The following is a 19579-nucleotide window of genomic DNA, read 5'->3' as shown; positions in this document are numbered from 1 at the left end:
TAATATAATTTAAATAATATAGTGACTTTTTAAATTTTTTAATATAATGATCTTTACGTTGTTAATTGTACAGCACAAGTAAAATAATAATAATAATAATAATTAATTAATGCACCATCAGTGTTTATATGACACAACCTATTCTACTTTTGTTTTTTTAGCTAGCGAATCACGTGTACCAATTTGTGATCAAAATAATTGTTACTAGTCTAACTCAAGATTTGAAAAGATTTCATAATCAATCATGGTCACTTTGACATTAATAATGCAATCCCCACTCAATGACAAAGTAAAAAAAAAAAAAAAAAAAAAAAAAAAAAAAAAAAAAAAGACAAAGTGACATAGTGTTACTCTTTTATATTATTGTGGCATGAATTTTAAATTTTGTTTGGATTAAATTATATAAATATATTTATTTAAATCACATCAATTAATATTTTTTATTTTTTATATATTTTTTTATAAAAATTTAAAAAATATATTTATTTAAAACATTCGAAATCAATCCTTAATTAGCAGAGTATTTTAAATGATAAATTTAATAATAATTTAAAAAAAATTTACGGTAATTTTTTTAATGAACAGTATTCACAAGATTTATTATGTCTATAATTGCTGATTACTTCAGAAAAATCGAAATTCATGCTCATCTTCATTAAATTAGTGTGAAGATATATTTTTTATTCCCACACATATAATATATATATATATATATATGCCCTGCAACCTATGAAAACATTTTACTTTTTGTGACTTTGGCCTAATTTAACACTATATGTCAGATCTAATTAAAGTTGTCTCATAAGATAATGTTTATTTATTTTTAACATTTCACGAGATAAATATTTTGGAGCACGAAAAGTTGGAAGATTTCCGAGGTAGATGAAACGATCGTATAATTTCCTTAAGCCCAATGTGTTCTTATAATAAAAATAAATAACATAAAAATATCAAAATTTAAAATTGATACTCATATAAGATCACATCATAAATAAATTTTGATTTTTAATTAAAGATTCTGGATAGTATTATGGGTTGTTTTGGGAAGATGGTAAAAAGTGACTTTTTGACTTTTAACCAAGCTTTTGGCTTTTTTAGACAAATGATTTGGGAAGTTGATAAAAAGTGACTTTTGACTTTTTTGATTAATGTTTGTTTATTATGTCAAATCATAATAAAATGATCAAACTACCCCTACTTATTTAAAATATTTACAACTACACCTATGTAACACATTTTGACCCATGAGGGGTAAAATTGTAATTTCACCGTTGGCTAAAAACCAACTTCCCAAATGAAAAAAAAAACAAAAAAGCTAACTTTTAGCTTTTGCTACTAACCAAAAAAAGTGGCTAAAAACTATGTTGCCAAAAGAGCCCTATGTTTCTCTTTAATAAGTTCCTAAAACTGCTTTACATTTTGAGTTCGGATCCTCTCCCGCTTCTCTCTCTCTAACTCATCCTCCAGGCAACGGGTCAAATCACCTACAAATAAATCAACGACTCAGATTCTTTTCATTAAAAAAAATAAAAATACATACTCATTAACACACACACATACTTACTGCACACACGCACTCTCAATCCTTCCCTTTCTCTCTCTCCATCCTTTCTCACTGGCACACACTCATCACGACACTCTCTCTCTATCACATCCCTAACCCAAAAAAAAATTTAAAATCACACTCCCCCTCTATATCACATTTTTAATAAAAAATAAAAAATAACTATTTTAATCTTTTTGATTTTATTTTCATAATATATATATATATATAATTTTTAATATAAAATTTTAATTTTTATAAAATTAATATCATTGAAACTATACTTTTAAAATAAAACTAATATTAAATATATTTAATAAAAATTTAAAATAAATAAAAAATAATTATTATGTTTAGTTATGCTTTCAAAGTATTATTTTTAAAATATAAAAATTATTTTGATGAAATAAAACACACAAAAATCATATATTTTTAAAATTCTCAAAAATAATTTTCATTCCAAAAAAAATATATGAAGTCATTATTTTTAAAATTATTTTAAAAATATATGAAAATTAAACTCGTTTGGTTAATAAAATTAAATTAAAATTCATTATTTTCATATATTTTTTTCTGAAAAATTTAATAATAGTCTTATTTTAAAAGTTATTTTCATTAAATAAGTCATTATTTTAATATATGAAAATTTTAAAAATAATAATTTAAAAGCATAACTAAACATAGTAATTACTTTTTATTCATTTTAAATTTTTATTAAATATATTTAATAGGAAAAATTACTCATAGATTCCATTATGATAAATGTTGCTCTAATTAGTCCTGAGTATTTTTTCTTAAACCATTTAGTCATTTTTATTTTTGGTATGACATATATTTTTGATATATTGAATACAGAGCTTACATTTTTATCCATATTGATTTCATTTTGCAACAACATCATCAACATCATCAAACTTCAATTACATCATCATACATCATCAATATTGGGAACATCATCAGATCATCTCCTCTTGTACAAGTAACAATCCAAACCACTAAACATCAAAAAAGTTGTCTCTCTCTCTCTCCTAACGCCAAAGCATCTAGAGCTTCTCCAAAGTGATCACTAGTGTTGTGTCTCTCTTTCCCCGTTCGATCTAATTGATGGGTTCGATGTTATGTGGAAAGGAACCTCCATCTCTGATGATCTAAATCAAGGATGTCCCAAGCTCACCGATCTCTCTCTACTTTCTCTCTGTCTAGATCCTCCGCTGATCCACACCGATCTAGTATCACCGCCGTGAGATCTTGAGATCCGTCGCTTCGCCACCGCTGATCTCTCTGCCCTCGTGGTTCGTAATCGTCTGCCTTTGTGGTTCACGATGTTTGCGATGTTGCCAATTTTTGATGATGGTAAGTTTTTGATGATGATGTTTTGATGTTTTGATGTTCTAATGTTTTGATGATGGTAATTTTTTGTTGATGATGTTTTGATGTTTTGATGTTCTGATGTTGCTGTTGTTCACGATGATGTTCACGATGTTTGCGATGTTGATGTTGTTTTGATGATGGTAATTTTTTTTTAAATGAATCTGATGTTTGAAACACCCACAAACATCAAAAACATTGGATGATGTTTGGAAAATGAGGAAAATCTAAAAAAGGTCTATAGTAAGCTTTTTGGGCAATTCGGTAAATTACACATAAATACCAACCCAAAATTACCCCCTCAATTACTAACCCAGACGCTTAAAAAAATGGGTACTAATGTCTTTGCACATAAAATAGGACTTATTAGTCCAACAAAAAAAACGTCGGGACTAAATGGATTAACATTCTCAAATTAGGAATTTAATGGTGCTTTCCTCTATTTAATATTAGTTTTATTTTAAAAGTATATTTTCAATGATATTAATTTTATAAAAATTAAAATTTTATATTAAAAATTATATATATATATATATTATGAAAATAAAATTAAAAAGATTAAAATAGATTTTGTATTTTTTATTAAAAATGTGAGAGAGAGAGAGAGAGACACACAGACACAGACAGAGTGAGTGTCTTGTGATGAGTGTGTGTCCAGTGAGAAAGGACAGAGAGAGAAAGGGACGGATTGAGAGTGCGTGTGTGCAGTCAATGTGTCAGTGAGTACGTATTCATTTATTTATTTATTTAAAGAAACGAATCTGAGCCATTTATTTATTTGTAGGTGATCTGAGCCGTTGGCAAAGGACGGAGAGAGAGAAATGGACGGATTGAGAGTGCGCATGTGCACTCAGTGTGTTAATGAGTATGCATTTTTCTTTTTTCTTTTTATTTAAATAAACGAATCTGAGCCATTTATTTATTTGTAGGTGATCTGAGCCATTGAAAGGAGGATGAGCCGGAGAGAGAAGTTAGAGAGGATCCGAACTCCTATATCTTATGGCAACAATGATTCATCCCACTAAAAATATCACCACTAATAGCACTAATGCATTAAAAAAGTAAAAAAAATAAAAAAAAATACAACTCTAAGACCAAAACATCACATCATTAATGGCGGGACCCACTGCCACCTAATTAGTGGGAGCACTAATTAGTGCTCCCAAGCATTTTTCATCTTATGGAATACGAAAATGCTTCCGACCTCTAAAACGTGATCACTAAATCGGCACTAATGACGTGGCGGCCAACGTGGAAAGCTGAGGTAAACTCGCCCGTTTCTCCCTCTTTCTTATTCATTTCAAATTTCAAATTTATTTGCACAAAACATCTGAAAACTCTCTCTCTCTATTCTTCATTCTCTTCTCTTTTCTGCTGTGCCTCTTTGTCGACGAGCTCCCGACGAATGCAGCTTCTACAACCCCGACGAGCGCAGCTTCTCACAAGAACGACAAGCGCAGCTTCTGAAGACGACCGACGACGACCGAGTCTCTCTCCGTCTTCATAGATCTGTTTGCACAGGTCAGCTCTCTCTCCCCCTCTCTCTCTCTATATATATATATATATTTATATATCTATATCTATACGCCCTGATTTGTTGAGATTTTTGACTTTTAGTTCATGCCCTGATTTATATCTATGTATATATCTATATCTATATGCCCTGATTTGTGTCTTTCACTTTGATTTCATCTGTTTAGGACGAATTTGATTTTGATTTTGGACAGATTTTGGACTGGTTTTGGAGTGATTTTGTACAGAAAAAAAAATAATGTTAACTTTAATTTTAATTTTTCTTGAATGCTTCAATGAAAAAGAACAGTGACTCAATATTGTTTTTTTTTTTGGATATTATTATGATCATGGTTGTTTGAATTGAAAACTGATTTAGTGATTTATGAACAGCCACAACCTCCACTTCCTACAATACTCATCAAACAAAAACCTAATCAAAATCAACTCACACAATTTAATCATATAATATTTAAAAAGGGTGAGTTTCACATTATGTCATAGGACCTTGATTAATTTTGTGATCAATTGTTATGCATGTATTTTTTTTATAGTAATGATGTATAAATTAAAAACACAAAAATTATACAAAATGATATGGTGTTAAATTTGTATTCATCCATTTTAAATTAAAAAGTCCATCAAAATTTCTTATTATTTCAAAAGATAATACTACATAAGTAGAACTTTCACACAAAACAATGTGTTTTTGTATGGAGCTTTCATTTTAGGACAAAACCATGATCATTGTAGTTTTAAAGTGCAAAAATATATTGAAAATTTGATTCTATTGCTTTAGAACAAAAACAAAATCATTATGCTGTGTAGTTTTGAAAATGCTATTATCATAATAACATATCATTCTTGTCAAAAATATTAATATGAAAATTTTGTATAAAATCAAGTTTTTACATCATCATTTTAGTGGGTTTTTTTCTCTATAAAATTTTAGTTTTCAAATCAATTTTTTTTTCAATCACAATTCTCCATAACAAACACATTACACAACTTTCAGTAATTAAACTTGATAAAAAAAAAAACACTATATTGAGTCTCTTGCATCTGCTTAAGGCCTCTTCTTCCACCTATGGTGCCTCTTTATTGTCAGCCGTTTTTTTTTTGGACTTTGTGTTTTCTTCCACCTATGTTCAGGAGTTCAAATTTCCAACAAAAACCACGCTCCTTAATTTTACTTTTACATTGTCGTCTTTCGTACTTGTTATTTTTAAATTCAATTTTGTAAGCAGTTCTTAGAATGAGCCAAACTCTTGTTTACCAATCTTGAAGTAGTGGGTTAGAATCAAAGGGACTTGGTGCAATAATGTCAAAGCTAGATCCATACCCAATCTATCATTCTATGGTGACTAAACTAAGCGTGCATTTTTGTTGTTAATTCGCAACTCCGAGACGAAAAAATTGTTTTTAAAAGTCTGCCAAACACCTTCAACTTGGGTATTGTTATTGAAAACTGATTTTTGTTCTAAAAAACAGAGAAAATAAAGAAAACCCATTTGCCAAACTGTTAAAAAAAAAATCTTGAACACATACCTATGTTTAGGTAACCATTTTAATAAGTTTCTAAAGTCTTTGATTCCTTACAAAATGAAGGAATATGATTATGATGAAAATTATAACAAACAAGTCAAATGTCCCAAAGAAAACAAGATTCTATAGAGCATCTGTGTAGTTGTAAATTTCTAATCATGCTTAGCCAAACATATATAATTCAATAAACAATAACTACAAAATTATATTATATTTGTGATTTGTGATTGCTGGAAATGCAAGATCACTGACTATTCATTGTGTGTAGTAGCTGAGGAAGAGTGGAAGTGAAGGAGACAAAGATGAGAGATTATAGAGAGAACCAAGTTGGCTTGGTTCGATGATTGGTTTTACTATTTTCTACTAGTTAATATTTAGAATGCCATAATTAGAACAGTTACTAAAGCTAGACACAGCTTAGTTGGGCCAATTGTAGAAGACTTGCATAGTGCCTATCCAGGCCTATTGAATTGAGGAATAAAGACTATTTGTCATGAATGATGCAAGACAACAATGCTGCTATCCTCTTCAAGTCTTTTTTTGGACTTGGTTGGATTCTGTTCCACATATTTTAAAGAAGCTCTTACTTCTGTATAGATTGTACCTTCTTTACTTGAGTAAGATATATGTGTGTGTATATGTACCAAGGCCACAGCTTTGAATGCACTTAAGTTCCCCATTTTCTGAGTTCCCATTTGGGAACATATCAGCTGCATGCTATTTTTCTTTCCGCATTGGACAGTTGAACCTCACCTAATATAAACATTTATTGTCATTTGATTAAGTGTCTACATAGTTTAAACAATTCTCAATATTCTCAAATTATTTATCCCATGCATATGAGATTTTTTTAGATTTGCAAGCATATGGGATTAATGGTTACAATCAAGTAAGTACTTCCTATAATAAACTGAACACCAAATTGATTTTTTATAATCCATGAGATTCAAAAGGTTTAGCCTTACTTCTGTATAGATTTGGGTGGAATTGGATTTATACAGAAGTAAGGCTAAACCTTCTAAGGTAAAAAAAATCAATTAATCCCATATGATTTTTTAGATTTTTTATAAAGAATAATTTACTTCTGTATAAATTTATAAATTAGAAGGTTTAGCCTTACTTCTGTATGATAAAGAATAAATTAGAAGGTTTAGCCTTACTTCTGTATAGATTTTTTATTCTTTATCATATATATTAATTAAAAATATGTGTGGGTGAAGAATAAGGTTCTTGGAAATAGTAATATTACAATAATGGTTTTTTCTCTTTTTATAAAAGGGGTGAAGGAATTATCATGCATAACTAGTAAACAGAAAATAATAATACAAGCCCGGTATTGTTAATTGTTTTGAGCTTTTAGTATTTAATTTTTTTTTTTTTATTTTGGCAAGATGCTATGCCTTAAACAAGTCTTTAATGTACAAACCAGAGGGACATGCCAACCTATAAACTACTGGAGTCAATAGTCAACATTATTAGGCACATGTACACTTAACCATTAACTTAAAATCCTATTAATCTATTAGAAGGTTTAGCCTTACTTCTGTATAGATTTTACCTTATTTACTTGAGTAAGATACATGTGTGTGTATATGTATATTCAGTTTGGTTTGGGACCTCGAGTAAGCTGACCCTGCAATACATAGCCAAACAGTCTTTTTTTTTTTTTTGAAGTCTAAAACTTTGAACTGGGAGCAAAACAGAAGCATTGATGAACAGAACCAAAACAAGCCAATCAGGGTTTGGTTCATATTCTAGGTTTCACCAAGAATATATAGAATGTGGCCCTTGTAGAGGTCAGTACTCTGATTTCTTTGGGTGAACTAACACTTCAACTAATAACTGATATCACATATGACATATCAAGGCCATAGCTTTGAATGCACTTAAGTTGTCCACTTTTTAATAGTATAGTTAAGTATACCAGTTATGAAAAAACTACTAAACCGTTCTAATAAAATTTTAATTATTAAAAAAGTATGAGAACAGCAAGAATAGAAGACACTAAACTTAAGAATTTGTAGCATAAACATGATTGTGTTGATTGAATTATTTACATGATTTAAAATTTTTCACAAGTTCTGGAATAAAGACCAATTGCATTTAAAAGTGCATGCCCAGCATGATGTTATAATCATGCTGATTGGCCATAACCTATGGCCCAAACAGTGGCCACCCCTAGCCTTCAAGGAACCACCTTTGTTTCTAGCAAGTTAAACAGTCCTAACACTAATACACTAACTGATTGAGATTTTGATTCAGATTTTTGCAGATGTCAACTTCAAGTGTTAACGCCAGTACATCAGATCAATTGACATTTTGCAACAGAAATTGTCCTCAATGTCGGAAAAAAGAAATTATTCTAATTTCGGAGACGGAATGAAACAAGAACAAGCTTTTTTATTGTTGTCCGGATTGCAGTGGGTTTATTGGATGGTGCTTGCCTACAAATTCACAACGTAGGGAGGAAGGGCAAGTGCGAATGGACAATACACCAACTGTCACCAAACAACTTCAAAGTATGGGCGAACATCTTCGATTTCAAAGCGAACAACTTCAATTTCAGAACGCGCAGATGCAAAACTTGCAAAGAGGCATAAATAGAAATTCGTGTTGTATTAATGGGATCTTCATCTTACTTGTAATTGGTGTTACATTAATTATGAAGATGTAATAATTTTTATAGAAGTTAGAACATGTAATTGATGTTGTATTAATTATGAAGATGATATGTATGAAGATTTATGATATATTGCAATTATGGATTGAGAAGTATGAATATGTAATCATGTCGATTCTTTGTTATCTGATTGGAACTTTGGAAGTTATTTGTTTGTCTGTTTGAACACATTATGAACAGATTTTGGACTGATTTTGGGTTGATTTTGGACTGATTTTGTACACTTTTTGTGCTGATTTTGGACACTTTTTGGACAGATTTTGGGTTGAATTTGGATTGATTTTGGACAGATTTTGTACTGATTTTGGACAGATTTTGGACTGCTTTTGGACACATTTTCTGCTGATTTTGGACAGATTTTGGGTTGATTTTGGTCTGATTTTGTGCTGATTTTTGACAGATTTTGGACACATTTTGTGCTGATTTTGGACAGCTTTTGGACACATTTTGTGCTGATTTTGGACAGATTTTGTGCTGATTTTGGACAGATTTTGGACTGCTTTTGGACACATTTTCTGCTGATTTTGGACACATTTTGGACAGATTTTGGAAAGTTATTTGTTTGTGTGTTTGAACAAATTTTTGGACATATTTTTGACAGATTTTTGACAGATTTTGGACTGATTATTATGAAAAGTTATTTGTTTATGTGTTTGAACACATATTTTGGACAGATTTTGGACTGATTGTGGACAGATTTTGGACTGTTTGTCTGTTTTTGAACACATTATGTATGAAGATGTATTTGTCTATTTGAACACAGGTGCTTCACAGATTTGCACACTGGTTTTTGACACAGTTTGAACACTGGTTTGAAGACAAATTTTCAACATAGATTTGAACACTGGTTTTTGACACAATTTTAAAGACATTTTTTTCTCACACAGGTTTTTCAAGACAGATTCAAAGACAGGTTTTTTCATACAGTTTTGAAGACAGATTTTTCCACTCAGGTTTTTCAAGACAGCTTTTTTGAACACTGGTTTTTCACACAGTTTTGAAGACATTTTTTTCACATTGATTTTTCAAGACAGATTCGAAGACAGGTTTTTTCCACACATTTTTCAAGATAGATTTTACCACACAGGTTTTTGAAGACAGATTTGCAGACATAATTTTAGAACAGATTTGTAACAGATTTTTCACACAGATTTGGAACACATTTATGGGACAGATTTTTTCGAACACAGATTTTGGAACACATTAAATCTGTAACAAACAAAGCACAAATATAGCATCAATTGGGAACATTAACTATAACAACAAAGTAGGGAACAACATCAATTTCGATTTCAAACCAAAAATACATTAAATAAACTATTCAAAACAAAATAAACTCCAAGTTTAGTCACATAAAAGGCATTACAATTACAACTTTCCAACTAACGAAAACTACCACCATGGTCATTGCGGTCCATTTGTACATTCAAGTCAACAAATGAAGACGGTACGGCTCCATAAATTTGATGCGTAGCAATCATGGATTGTTGAGTTGTCATAAATCCCGGTGTGCCTCCAATACAGTCTGACGGGGTCGGAGATGTGCCAACTCCATAAATTTGAGTTGGGGCATTCATGAAACTTTGTCCTCTCATAATGTCCACACTTGCCGGGGTGAGAGATGTGCCTCCAATAGCATTGACCATGTGTCCCTATTCAATTAAAATGAAATGTTAAAACCAGTTTGCTAAACATTATTGAAAAATAGTTTGCTCGATGTACACGTACCGGCACACACATACTATTTTCCATGCCAACCATATAAGGATAAAGCTCTCTACGTGCACTACGTTCAGGTTGAGATTGACATTGACCTTCACCTTCACCTCCAATCACCTTAGTACCCTATATTGACAAAGGTTAATGAATGGCTCAAATGTATGACATGATTACAATAAAATATGAGTTGAATAGAGAGTAATGATACAAAACGGATGGATATGTATGAAAACAATCAATTTACCTTTGATTTGTTATGTTTTCTTTTGCTTGCCTTTAACCGATTGACTATTTGATCTACTTTGGCGACCTTTCTTTTAGTAACTGGACGACCTTTTCGGCGAGCAACCAAAGGACTAAGCAACTTGGTATGACTGATTGCCTTTCTATTAATGCTGCCAATCGGGGAAGATGAGACATTACTAGTAATAGGTGGTACATTACTAGTCGAAGGTGCTACATTACTCCCACCACCTTCATCATCTTTCATCACTTTCGCCTTGATTTCATCCAACCCACGGTCAATAAGTTTTATTTTCCCTTCAGAGTTTCCAGCAAATTGTACAATGCCAATTAATTTTCTATTCATCTTATCATACACCTTTGCATTGAAATCATCCCCAAAGCCAGTGTATGTGGTTTTTATGCATGTGTACCCTCTATCCAAATTTTTTCTCCATCGTGGTAGAATGTATTTATTTGGAACCTCATTTATGCATCTTGCAATGAGCACAACGAGTGAGTGAGCACACATGATGCCCCTAAATTCAAACAACCGGCACATACATTGCATATCAAATTCTGTCGAATTAGAATAGACAACAAAGTCCACATGTTTCATCTTCCCAAAAACTACCACGGCTTCCTTCACAAAATATGTACAAATTGAACCCTCTTCTTTGACAAGAAACGGTTGACAATAAACTAGCCTCTTCATCTCAGTTTGAACTTCTTTGAATTTTGCATTGGTGTACGCGTCTTGAAATTGTTTCTCAAAACCATACACAGTTAGGCAATCAAAGACTTTGTGCCGAGACTTGAAGTCAGCTTTTTTCTCTTTCTCTACCTTACTTCTCAAGGCATTGTCATATTGTTCAACAAATTGTTTTAATGTAGTCTTTGGGTTGACATATCCATCAAAAAAGGCATTCATGCTCTCACTTCGTTGTGTCGTTGACATGCCAGCCCAAAAAATATCTTTGACATAGACAGGAACCCATCGATGTCACTCATCATATAACACCCCCAACCACTGATTCTCATAAAGATTGAATTTTGCAATCATCTCTTTCCATTTCATCTCAAATTCATCTTTTGTGAAAGTGTCATAGACTGCATTTTGCAAATCCATCTTCATGGATTCATATTGGGAATACCCTTTCAACTTCTCTGGAATCTTCTTCATGATATGCCATAAACACCATCGATGTCGAGTATTGGGGAAGACTATTTCTATAGCCTTTTGCATAGCTTTGCACTGATCCGTTATTATAGCTTTTGGAGGATGATCTGACATGCAATTTAACCATGATTTGAATAGCCAAACAAATGTATCAGTGTCTTCACTAGATAATAGACCACAACCAAGCAAAATCGACTGTCCATGGTGGTTAACTCCTACAAATGGAGCAAATGGCATATCATATTTATTAGTGAGGTAAGTTGTGTCAAATGAAACAACATCTCCAAATTCTTCATAAGCCGCCCGACTCATTGCATCCGCCCAAAACAAGTTTCTTATGCGAAAGTCAATATCAACATCAATCATATAATAGAAACTCGAATTTTGTGCGTGCATTCTCAAAAAATACTTTTGAAGTGCATCGGAATCTCCTTCTCCAAGCCTCAATTTTCTAGCTCTCTCAATGTAATTCCTTGCATCTCGCTCATCAAATGTTAAAGACTCATAACCCCCAGCTTCAACAACCATTGAGTTATAATTCCTAGACACCCCAATCCCTGCTTGATCATTAATTTCTAATCTTCTCTTCACAGGACTAAGGATTTTCTTATTCATTGCAAAATGGCGTGAGTCGGTGGGGATCAAGTCATGATTATGTTCAAGGTTAACTGTGGTTAACATAAATCTCCCATCCTTTTGTAGGCTTGCTCGTACCCTTGCTTTGCAATCAATTTTTGTGGACAGAGATGGCTTTAAAGGGTTTACTTCTGATTTTTTAATTCTCTTCCCCGATCGAGAACATTCAATCCCAAAGTATCTTAATTCCCCATCATCGCCGATAACTTGTGTTTTACAAGCTATAGAAAACCCAACATGTTTAGCATATTTGGCATAAAATGCGTACGCTTCTTGCTTTGAGGTGAAACACATACCCCTCTTAGGTTCCTCAACTTCTTCACTCTCATTTAATAAAGGATTCTCAACAGTATTTGAATCAATCTCCATTTCTGCTCATTCAAAAAGTAAATTCAAGAATTAATAACAGATTATTTTCAAAAATTAATAACAGATTATTGTGTTTTAATAACAGATTAAACTTTCAATAATGGACTTGAAGTATAAACCAAAATTGAAGTATAACAGCTGAATTATGGAGTATAAACCAATGTTTGGACCAAAACTAAAGTATAAACCAAAATTAATAACAGTTGAATAATAGACCTGAAGTATAAACCAATGTTTGGACCAAACTGATTAACAGATTTATGTTTGGACCTGAAGTATAACATATTAAACAGGGGAATAAACATCGTTTGGACAAACATTTGAGTTCAAATTTATGTTTGGACCAAAAAAAACATAAATCTGAACATGTTTTTTTTGGTCCAACTGTTTTTTATATCTATCTTGCTGATTTATATCTGTTTTTATAAAAACAGGTTTGGTCCAGATATAAAAATCGTGTTAAACATTTGAGTTCAGATTTAAAAATGTGTTGAATGTTTAACCATATCAAGAACGATGTTTATAACCATGTTTAAAAAACAGGTTTGAACATGTTTAAAAAACAGATATAAATCTGAACTCAAATGTTTAACCTGTTTTTTATATCTGAACTCAAAACGATGTTTATATTTGAACATGTTTTTATGCTGATTTATATCTAAACTCAAACAGATATAAGTTATCTATCTTGCTGATTTAAAAACAGATATAACCATATTTAAAAAACAGATATAAAAACATGTTTATATCCCCTTTTTATGTTTGGACAAAAAAAAACAGAGTTCAGATTTATGTTTGGACATGGTTATAAACATCGTTCTTGAATTGTTTTTTAAACATCTATCTTGAACTTATAAACAGGGGATTTCTGAACTCTGTTTTTTTTTTTTTTTTTTTTTTTTTTCATATCTATCTTGCTATCTCCAACTTTGTTTGGACCAAACCTATCTTGCTATGTTTGGACCAAAGTTGTTTTTTTTTTTTTTCCCATGTTTATAAACAGGAGATAGAACTGACCAGATGGAATTCCAACTCCGACAAAGACGTCGGACGGTGGAGGAGGGAGAAGACGTCGGACGGTGGAGGAGACGAATGGCGGAGGAAAGATCTACAAATGCCGAACGAGACAGCAAACGCCAAACGGTGGAGGAGAGGGTTGACGCCGGACGGTGGAGGAGAGGGCAAACGCCGGACGGTGAAGGCGACGAAACGGTGGAAGACAAGCTCAGATCAAATGTCCAGGAAATTTTTTTTTTCTTCTATATACATGAGCTCGATGGATCAACGTTTGCGCGGGATTTAATTTTCCTTTTTTTTTTTTTTTTTTTTACAGTGCGTGAAACACACGCACTCAATATGCAAATGACCTTCAGTTTCATGTCTCACATGCCACCTGGTTAGAGCTCGTTTTAGAGCTCGTCTTCTAGTGACTTTTTAAATAAAATAATATAATTAAATAATATAGTGACTTTTTAAATTTTTTAATATAGACCCAACAAGGCTTCAATCATGGTCTTTACGTTGTTAATTGTACAGCACAAGTAAAATAATAATAATAATAATAATTAATTAATGCACCATCAGTGTTTATATGACACAACCTATTCTACTTTTATTTTTTTAGCTAGCGAATCACGTGTACCAATTTGTGATCAAAATAATTGTTACTAGTCTAACTCAAGATTTGAAAAGATTTCATAATCAATCATGGTCACTTTGACATTAATAATGCAATCCCCACTCAATGACAAAGTAAAAAAAAAAAAAAAAAAGAGACAAAGTGACATAGTGTTACTCTTTTATATTATTGTGGCATGAATTTTAAATTTTGTTTGGATTAAATTATATAAATATATTTATTTAAATCACATCAATTAATATTTTTTATTTTTTATATATTTTTTTATAAAAATTTAAAAAATATATTTATTTAAAACATTCGAAATCAATCCTTAATTAGCAGAGTATTTTAAATGATAAATTTAATAATAATTTAAAAAAAGATTACGGTAATTTTTTTAATGAACAGTATTCACAAGATTTATTATGTCTATAATTGCTGATTACTTCAGAAAAATCGAAATTCATGCTCATCTTCATTAAATTAGTGTGAAGATATATTTTTTATTCCCACACATATAATATATATATATATATATATGCCCTACAACCTATGAAAATATTTTACTTTTTGTGACTTTGGCCTAATTTAACACTATATGTCAGATCTAATTAAAGTTGTCTCATAAGATAATGTTTATTTATTTTTAACATTTCACGAGATAAATATTTTGGAGCACGAAAAGTTGGAAGATTTCCGAGGTAGATGAAACGATCGTATAATTTCCTTAAGCCCAATGTGTTCTTATAATAAAAATAAATAACATAAAAATATCAAAATTTAAAATTGATACTCATATAAGATCACATCATAAATAAATTTTGATTTTTAATTAAAGATTCTGGATAGTATTATGTTTCTCTTTAATAAATTCCTAAAACTGCTTTATATTTGAGTTCGGATCCTCTCCCGCTTCTCACTCTAACTCATCTTCCAGGCAACGGGTCAAATCACCTACAAATAAATCAACGACTCAGATTCTTTTCATTAAAAAAAATAAAAATACATACTCATTAACACACACATACTTACTGCACACACGCACTCTCAATCCTTCCCTTTCTCTCTCTCCATCCTTTCTCACTGGCACACACTCATCACGACACTCTCTCTCTATCACATCTCTAACCCAAAAAAAAATTTAAAATCACACTCCCCCTCTATATCACATTTTTAATAAAAAATAAAAAATAACTATTTTAATCTTTTTGATTTTATTTTCATAATATATATATATATATATATAATTTTTAATATAAAATTTTAATTTTTATAAAATTAATATCATTGAAACTATACTTTTAAAATAAAACTAATATTAAATATATTTAATAAAAATTTAAAATAAATAAAAAGTAATTATTATGTTTAGTTATGCTTTCAAAGTATTATTTTTAAAATATAAAAATTATTTTGATGAAATAAAACACACAAAAATCATATATTTTTAAAATTCTCAAAAATAATTTTCATTCCAAAAAAAATATATGAAGTCATTATTTTTAAAATTATTTTAAAAATATATGAAAATTAAACTCGTTTGGTTAATAAAATTAAATTAAAATTCATTATTTTCATATATTTTTTCTGAAAAATTTAATAATAGTCTTATTTTAAAAGTTATTTTCATTAAATAAGTCATTATTTTCATATATGAAAATTTTAAAAATAATAATTTGAAAGCATAACTAAACATAGTAATTACTTTTTATTCATTTTAAATTTTTATTAAATATATTTAATAGGAAAAATTACTCATAGATTTCATTTTGATAAATGTTGCTCTAACTAGTCCTGAGTATTTTTTCTTAAACCATTTAGTCATTTTTATTTTTGGTATGACATATATTTTTAATATATTGAATACAGAGCTTACATTTTTATCCATATTGATTTCATTTTGCAACAACATCATCAACATCATCAAACTTCAATTACATCATCAATATTAGGAACATCATCAGATCATCTCCTCTTGTACAAGTAGCAATCCAAACCACTAAACATCAAAAAAGTTGTCTCTCTCTCTCTCTCCTAACGCCAAAGCATCTAGAGCTTCTCCAAAGTGATCACTAGTGTTGTGTCTCTCTTTCCCCGTTCGATCTAATTGATGGGTTCGATGTTATGTGGAAAGGAACCTCCATCTCTGATGATCTAAATCAAGGATGTCCCAAGCTCACCGATCTCTCTCTACTTTCTCTCTGTCTAGATCCTCCGCTGATCCACACCGATCTAGTATCACCGCCGTGAGATCTTGAGATCCGTCGCTTCGCCACCACTGATCTCTCTGCCCTCGTGGTTCGTAATCGTCTGCCTTTGTGGTTCACGATGTTTGCGATGTTGCCAATTTTTGATGATGTTTTGATGATGGTAAGTTTTTGATGATGATGTTTTGATGTTTTGATGTTCTAATGTTTTGATGATGGTAATTTTTTGTTGATGATGTTTTGATGTTTTGATGTTCTGATGTTGCTGTTGTTTACGATGATGTTCACGATGTTTGCGATGTTGATGTTGTTTTGATGATGGTAATTTTTTTTTAAATGAATCTGATGCTTGAAACACCCACAAACATCAAAAACATTGGATGATGTTTGGAAAATGAGGAAAATCTAAAAAAGGTCTATAGTAAGCTTTTTGGGCAATTCGGTAAATTACACATAAATACCAACCCAAAATTACCCCCTCAATTACTAACCCAGACGCTTAAAAAAATGGGTACTAATGTCTTTGCATATAAAATAGGACTTATTAGTCCAACAAAAAAAACGTCGGGACTAAATGGATTAACATTCTCAAATTAGGAATTTAATGGTGCTTTCCTCTATTTAATATTAGTTTTATTTTAAAAGTATATTTTCAATGATATTAATTTTATAAAAATTAAAATTTTATATTAAAAATTATATATATATATATATATATTATGAAAATAAAATTAAAAAGATTAAAATAGATTTTGTATTTTTTATTAAAAATGTGAGAGAGAGAGAGAGACACACAGACACAGACAGAGTGAGTGTGTTGTGATGAGTGTGTGTCCAGTGAGAAAGGATAGAGAGAGAGAAAGGGACGGATTGAGAGTGCGTGTGTGCAGTCAATGTGTCAGTGAGTACGTATTTATTTATTTATTTATTTAAAGAAACGAATCTGAGCCATTTATTTATTTGTAGGTGATCTGAGCCGTTGGCAAAGGACGGAGAGAGAGAAATGGACGGATTGAGAGTGCGCATGTGCACTCAGGCTTGGTTTGGGAAGTAGGTTGGCTTTTTGGCTTTTTGGCTTTTTTGGCTATTTTAGCCTGGGCTAAAAAGCTTGGTTTGGGAAGGGCTTTTTGACTTTTTGGCTTTTTTGACTTTTTTTGTGAGAGAAGAATGTAATGATTATAAGTTGGATGTGATGTTTTGTTTGTTATGGCTAAAATAGCCTATTTTGTTTTTTGTGGCTAAAATAGCCAAAAAAGCCTGAAAACCATCTTGCCAAACAGAGGCTCAGTGTGTTAATGAGTATGCATTTTTCTTTTTCTTTTTTATTTAAATAAACGAATCTGAGCCATTTATTTATTTGTTGGTGATCTGAGCCATTGAAAGGAGGATGAGCCGGAGAGAGAAGTTAGAGAGGATCCGAACTCCTATATCTTATGGAATAATACTAAAGCCAAGTTTGGCATGACCTAAATAATGCAAAAAGTCAAAAAGTCACTATCCTATTTAAGTCACATCATCTTATTTAAATCACATCACCTCTTTAACGCATCACATCAAACCCAATCCAAACCCAACCCATATAAGCTAAGAAGTCAAAAAGTGCACTTTTTTAGAATATCCCAAACCAACCCTAAATGTATCCATTAATATATTAACTAATATATTAATGGATGATATGACATAATTTTAAAATTTTAGATATTTATAATTTGTATAATAGGTGGGGTCAATAATAATGACATAACACTAGTTGGTATACTAGTATATATATTAATCGGTGCATGTAGCACCATCGATACCTTAGGAAGCACGAAATTTAAAGGGGAAAAAAATGGTATGGTTAAGTTATAATTACATGTGTTACGGTCTAATTAGGTTCTGTTTGGCATGTCCGTTTGGATTAATTTAATCATATAGGATAAAATTGGCTATTTTAACTAAATATGACAAAATGTCACATCTAAATTATAATCATTTTATTTTTTCTCACACAAAATTCAAAAAAGCCAAAAAATCTATCCCAAAGGAGGTTTTTTAGTCAAAAAGCCAATCCGCATCCCAAACACAAGCTTAGTTTAAGGATTACTTTCTCATTTTCGGTAACGTTTGGTAACGTTCACGTTTTTTTGTTTATATTTACAAAATTTTTATAAACTAATTTTTGTTTATTTCTAGAAAAAATACAAACGCATTTGGTTTGAACAATATGTTTGAAAATTTTTAAAAACATAAACTAAAAAATATGTTTGTTCAGGCTTAAAATATTTATATTTATTTTTTATTATTTATGACAACGGGATCATACACATTATAATTGAAAAAAACATATTTGAAAAAAAAATTAATTGAAAAAAAAAAGTTTGTTAGTCAAATTTTTAAATTTTTGTTTAAAAACTAACGTAAACTCATTTTTCGAGTTTATATTTTCCCCTCAAATTTATAAACTGAGAGCATTATTTATAAACCAAAAAAATTATCAAATAAGTTTTTATGACAATTTTTAAAATTTTTGTAATATAAATTGAAAACGAAATGGTTACCAAACATTATGTTTCAAGTTTTTTTTTTTTCCACTTTATTCCTATTATGTTCAGAATTAGACAAAAAAAATACCACAATAACTGCTACATAATATAAAAAATATATTATTATATTAGAATTTAAATGTATGTCAGATGTGTGATTTATATATAATGAAATATTTTTATGCTACTTGACAGTTGATGTGTCATTTTTTTTATCTAATTTTGAATAATTTTTAGTTGTAAGAGTGAAAAAATTTGAAATATAAAAGATCAAAATAAAAATAAATAAATAAATAAAAACAAAATAAAAAAAAAGTGACTAAATATAAAAAGACAACGTGTAATTTAACGCATTAGTTTAATTAACAGTGTCACGGTCCATATATTGTATCAACCCTGTTTTCATCAATGTTTTTTTTAAGGGCAATTCTATGGTATGTATGCAAGGGTTT

General features: G+C 30.4%; 1 protein-coding gene, 2 long non-coding RNA genes and 1 pseudogene across 3 annotated transcripts; 2 read left to right on the top strand and 2 right to left on the bottom strand.

Annotated features, from left to right (window-relative positions):
• Positions 1-2532: 2532 nt before the first annotated feature.
• LOC145802003 (uncharacterized) lies at positions 2533-3821 on the top strand. The gene is made up of 2 exons (XR_014343989.1): positions 2533-2896; positions 3696-3821. It is a non-coding gene; the product is annotated as an uncharacterized LOC145802003 (long non-coding RNA).
• Positions 3822-4067: 246 nt separating this feature from the next.
• LOC145802002 (uncharacterized) lies at positions 4068-8743 on the top strand. The gene is made up of 3 exons (XR_014343984.1): positions 4068-4175; positions 4323-4432; positions 8231-8743. It is a non-coding gene; the product is annotated as an uncharacterized LOC145802002 (long non-coding RNA).
• A 1287-nt stretch (positions 8744-10030) lies between these two features.
• On the bottom strand, positions 10031-11520 carry LOC145822386 (protein FAR1-RELATED SEQUENCE 6-like). Its single transcript, XM_082919255.1, has 3 exons — positions 10612-11520; positions 10407-10493; positions 10031-10300 (listed from the first exon to the last, which is right to left on the bottom strand). Exons 1-3 carry the CDS (start codon positions 11518-11520, stop codon positions 10031-10033), a joined length of 1266 nt encoding a protein of 421 aa, XP_082775381.1.
• A 72-nt stretch (positions 11521-11592) lies between these two features.
• Positions 11593-12774, bottom strand: LOC145822380 (protein FAR-RED IMPAIRED RESPONSE 1 pseudogene; annotated as a pseudogene).
• Between the last annotated feature and the right edge of the window lie 6805 nt (positions 12775-19579).

This window comes from Camellia sinensis, chromosome 1 (genome assembly GCF_055761805.1).
Source record: "Camellia sinensis isolate YWXY chromosome 1, ASM5576180v1, whole genome shotgun sequence".
Classification (NCBI taxonomy): Eukaryota; Viridiplantae; Streptophyta; class Magnoliopsida; order Ericales; family Theaceae; genus Camellia; species Camellia sinensis.
Note: the sequence above shows the minus strand (reverse complement) of the source record. Positions and strands in the feature narration are given on the sequence as shown.